At 62.3% G+C, this 1120-nt stretch overlaps 1 protein-coding gene across 1 annotated transcript in view; it reads left to right on the forward strand.

Moving 5' to 3' along the window:
- Nucleotides 1–391: 391 nt before the first annotated feature.
- EMH_0082350 (uncharacterized protein) overlaps nt 392–1120 on the forward strand; it is a gene marked incomplete at both ends in the record, with an annotated part of 2474 nt that continues 1745 nt past the window's right edge. Inside the window, one exon of the mRNA XM_013494297.1 lies at nt 392–1118. Within this exon, the coding sequence (XP_013349751.1) occupies nt 392–1118 (727 nt within the window). The remainder of the gene's footprint in view (nt 1119–1120) is intronic.

Below are 1120 nucleotides of genomic sequence, written 5' to 3' on the forward strand. Positions count from 1 at the left end.
GCAGCAACAGCAGCAGCAGATCGGGGGGCCCCAGGGCCCCCTCATAGATCTTCTCTCTCTCCCTTGTTTGCAAGCCCTTCCACTGGGGGCCCCCCAAACGACAACTCTTGCTGCTGCTGCTGCTGCTGCTACTGCTGCGCTGCTGCACCTTAAGGGACTCTCCTTCTTGCTGCTGCTGCTGCTGCTGCTGCTCTGCTGCTGCTGCTGCCTGTATCTCTTTGGGGGCAGCTAATTCGCCGCTTCTGCAGCACACAGACGGCTGCTGCTGCTGTTAGCAGCAAAAGCAGCTGCTGCTGGCCTTCCTGCTGCAGCTGCTGTTGCTGCTGCTGCTGCTGCTGCTGCTGCTGCACTTGCAGCGGGAACGACAGCAGCAATATCTGAGGCAGCAGCAATGGAGACCGCAGCGGAAGCCCGCGCTGCAGCAGCAGCAACAGCAGCAACTGATGTTGCTGCTGCAGCAGCAGCAGCAACCCCCCCCTCACCCCCTCCACCGCCAGTTGCAGCAGCAGCAACAGCAGCAGCAGCAGCAGCAGCAGCAGGTGTGGGGCGTTGCTGCTGGCGCTGCTGTCTCCGTTTATCTGGCTGCAACGACCTTCGTCTCTACTGCCTATACACCCCAGCTGTCTCCCCGGGGGGCCCCCCGCAGTACCCTGGGGCCCCCCCGCAGTACCCTGGGGGCCCCCCAGCAGCAATTCATCTTTCTCTTTGTAGCTGCTGCAGCAGAAACAAACAAGAACATACTCCAACTCCTGCTGCTGCTGCAGCAACAGCAACAGCAGCAGCAGCAGCAGCTGCTGCTGCTGCTGCTGCTGCGGGTTGCCCCCTGTGTAAAGGGCTGTGCTGGCTGGACCTTGGGGGCCCCCAAGGGGGCCCCCTGTGTCTGCAGCAGCTGATGCAGCAGCAGCAGCAGCAGCAGCCGCAGCAGCAGCAGCAGCAGCAGCAGCAGCAGCAACTGCTGCCGTTGCATGCAGTGGCTCTGGCGCAGCTACTGCTGCTGGCCAGCCTCAGGGGGACAGCACCAGAGAGCTTGCTGCAGCAGTCAAGCCATGTTGCTGCTGATGCATGCATTTGTATCGACCCCTCTTCGTTATGGGGTGCGCTGTGCCGCCCCTTCTTTCAG

Source organism: Eimeria mitis, genomic scaffold (genome assembly GCF_000499745.2).
Source record: "Eimeria mitis Houghton genomic scaffold, Emh_scaff110, whole genome shotgun sequence".
Lineage (NCBI taxonomy): Eukaryota > Apicomplexa > Conoidasida > Eucoccidiorida > Eimeriidae > Eimeria > Eimeria mitis.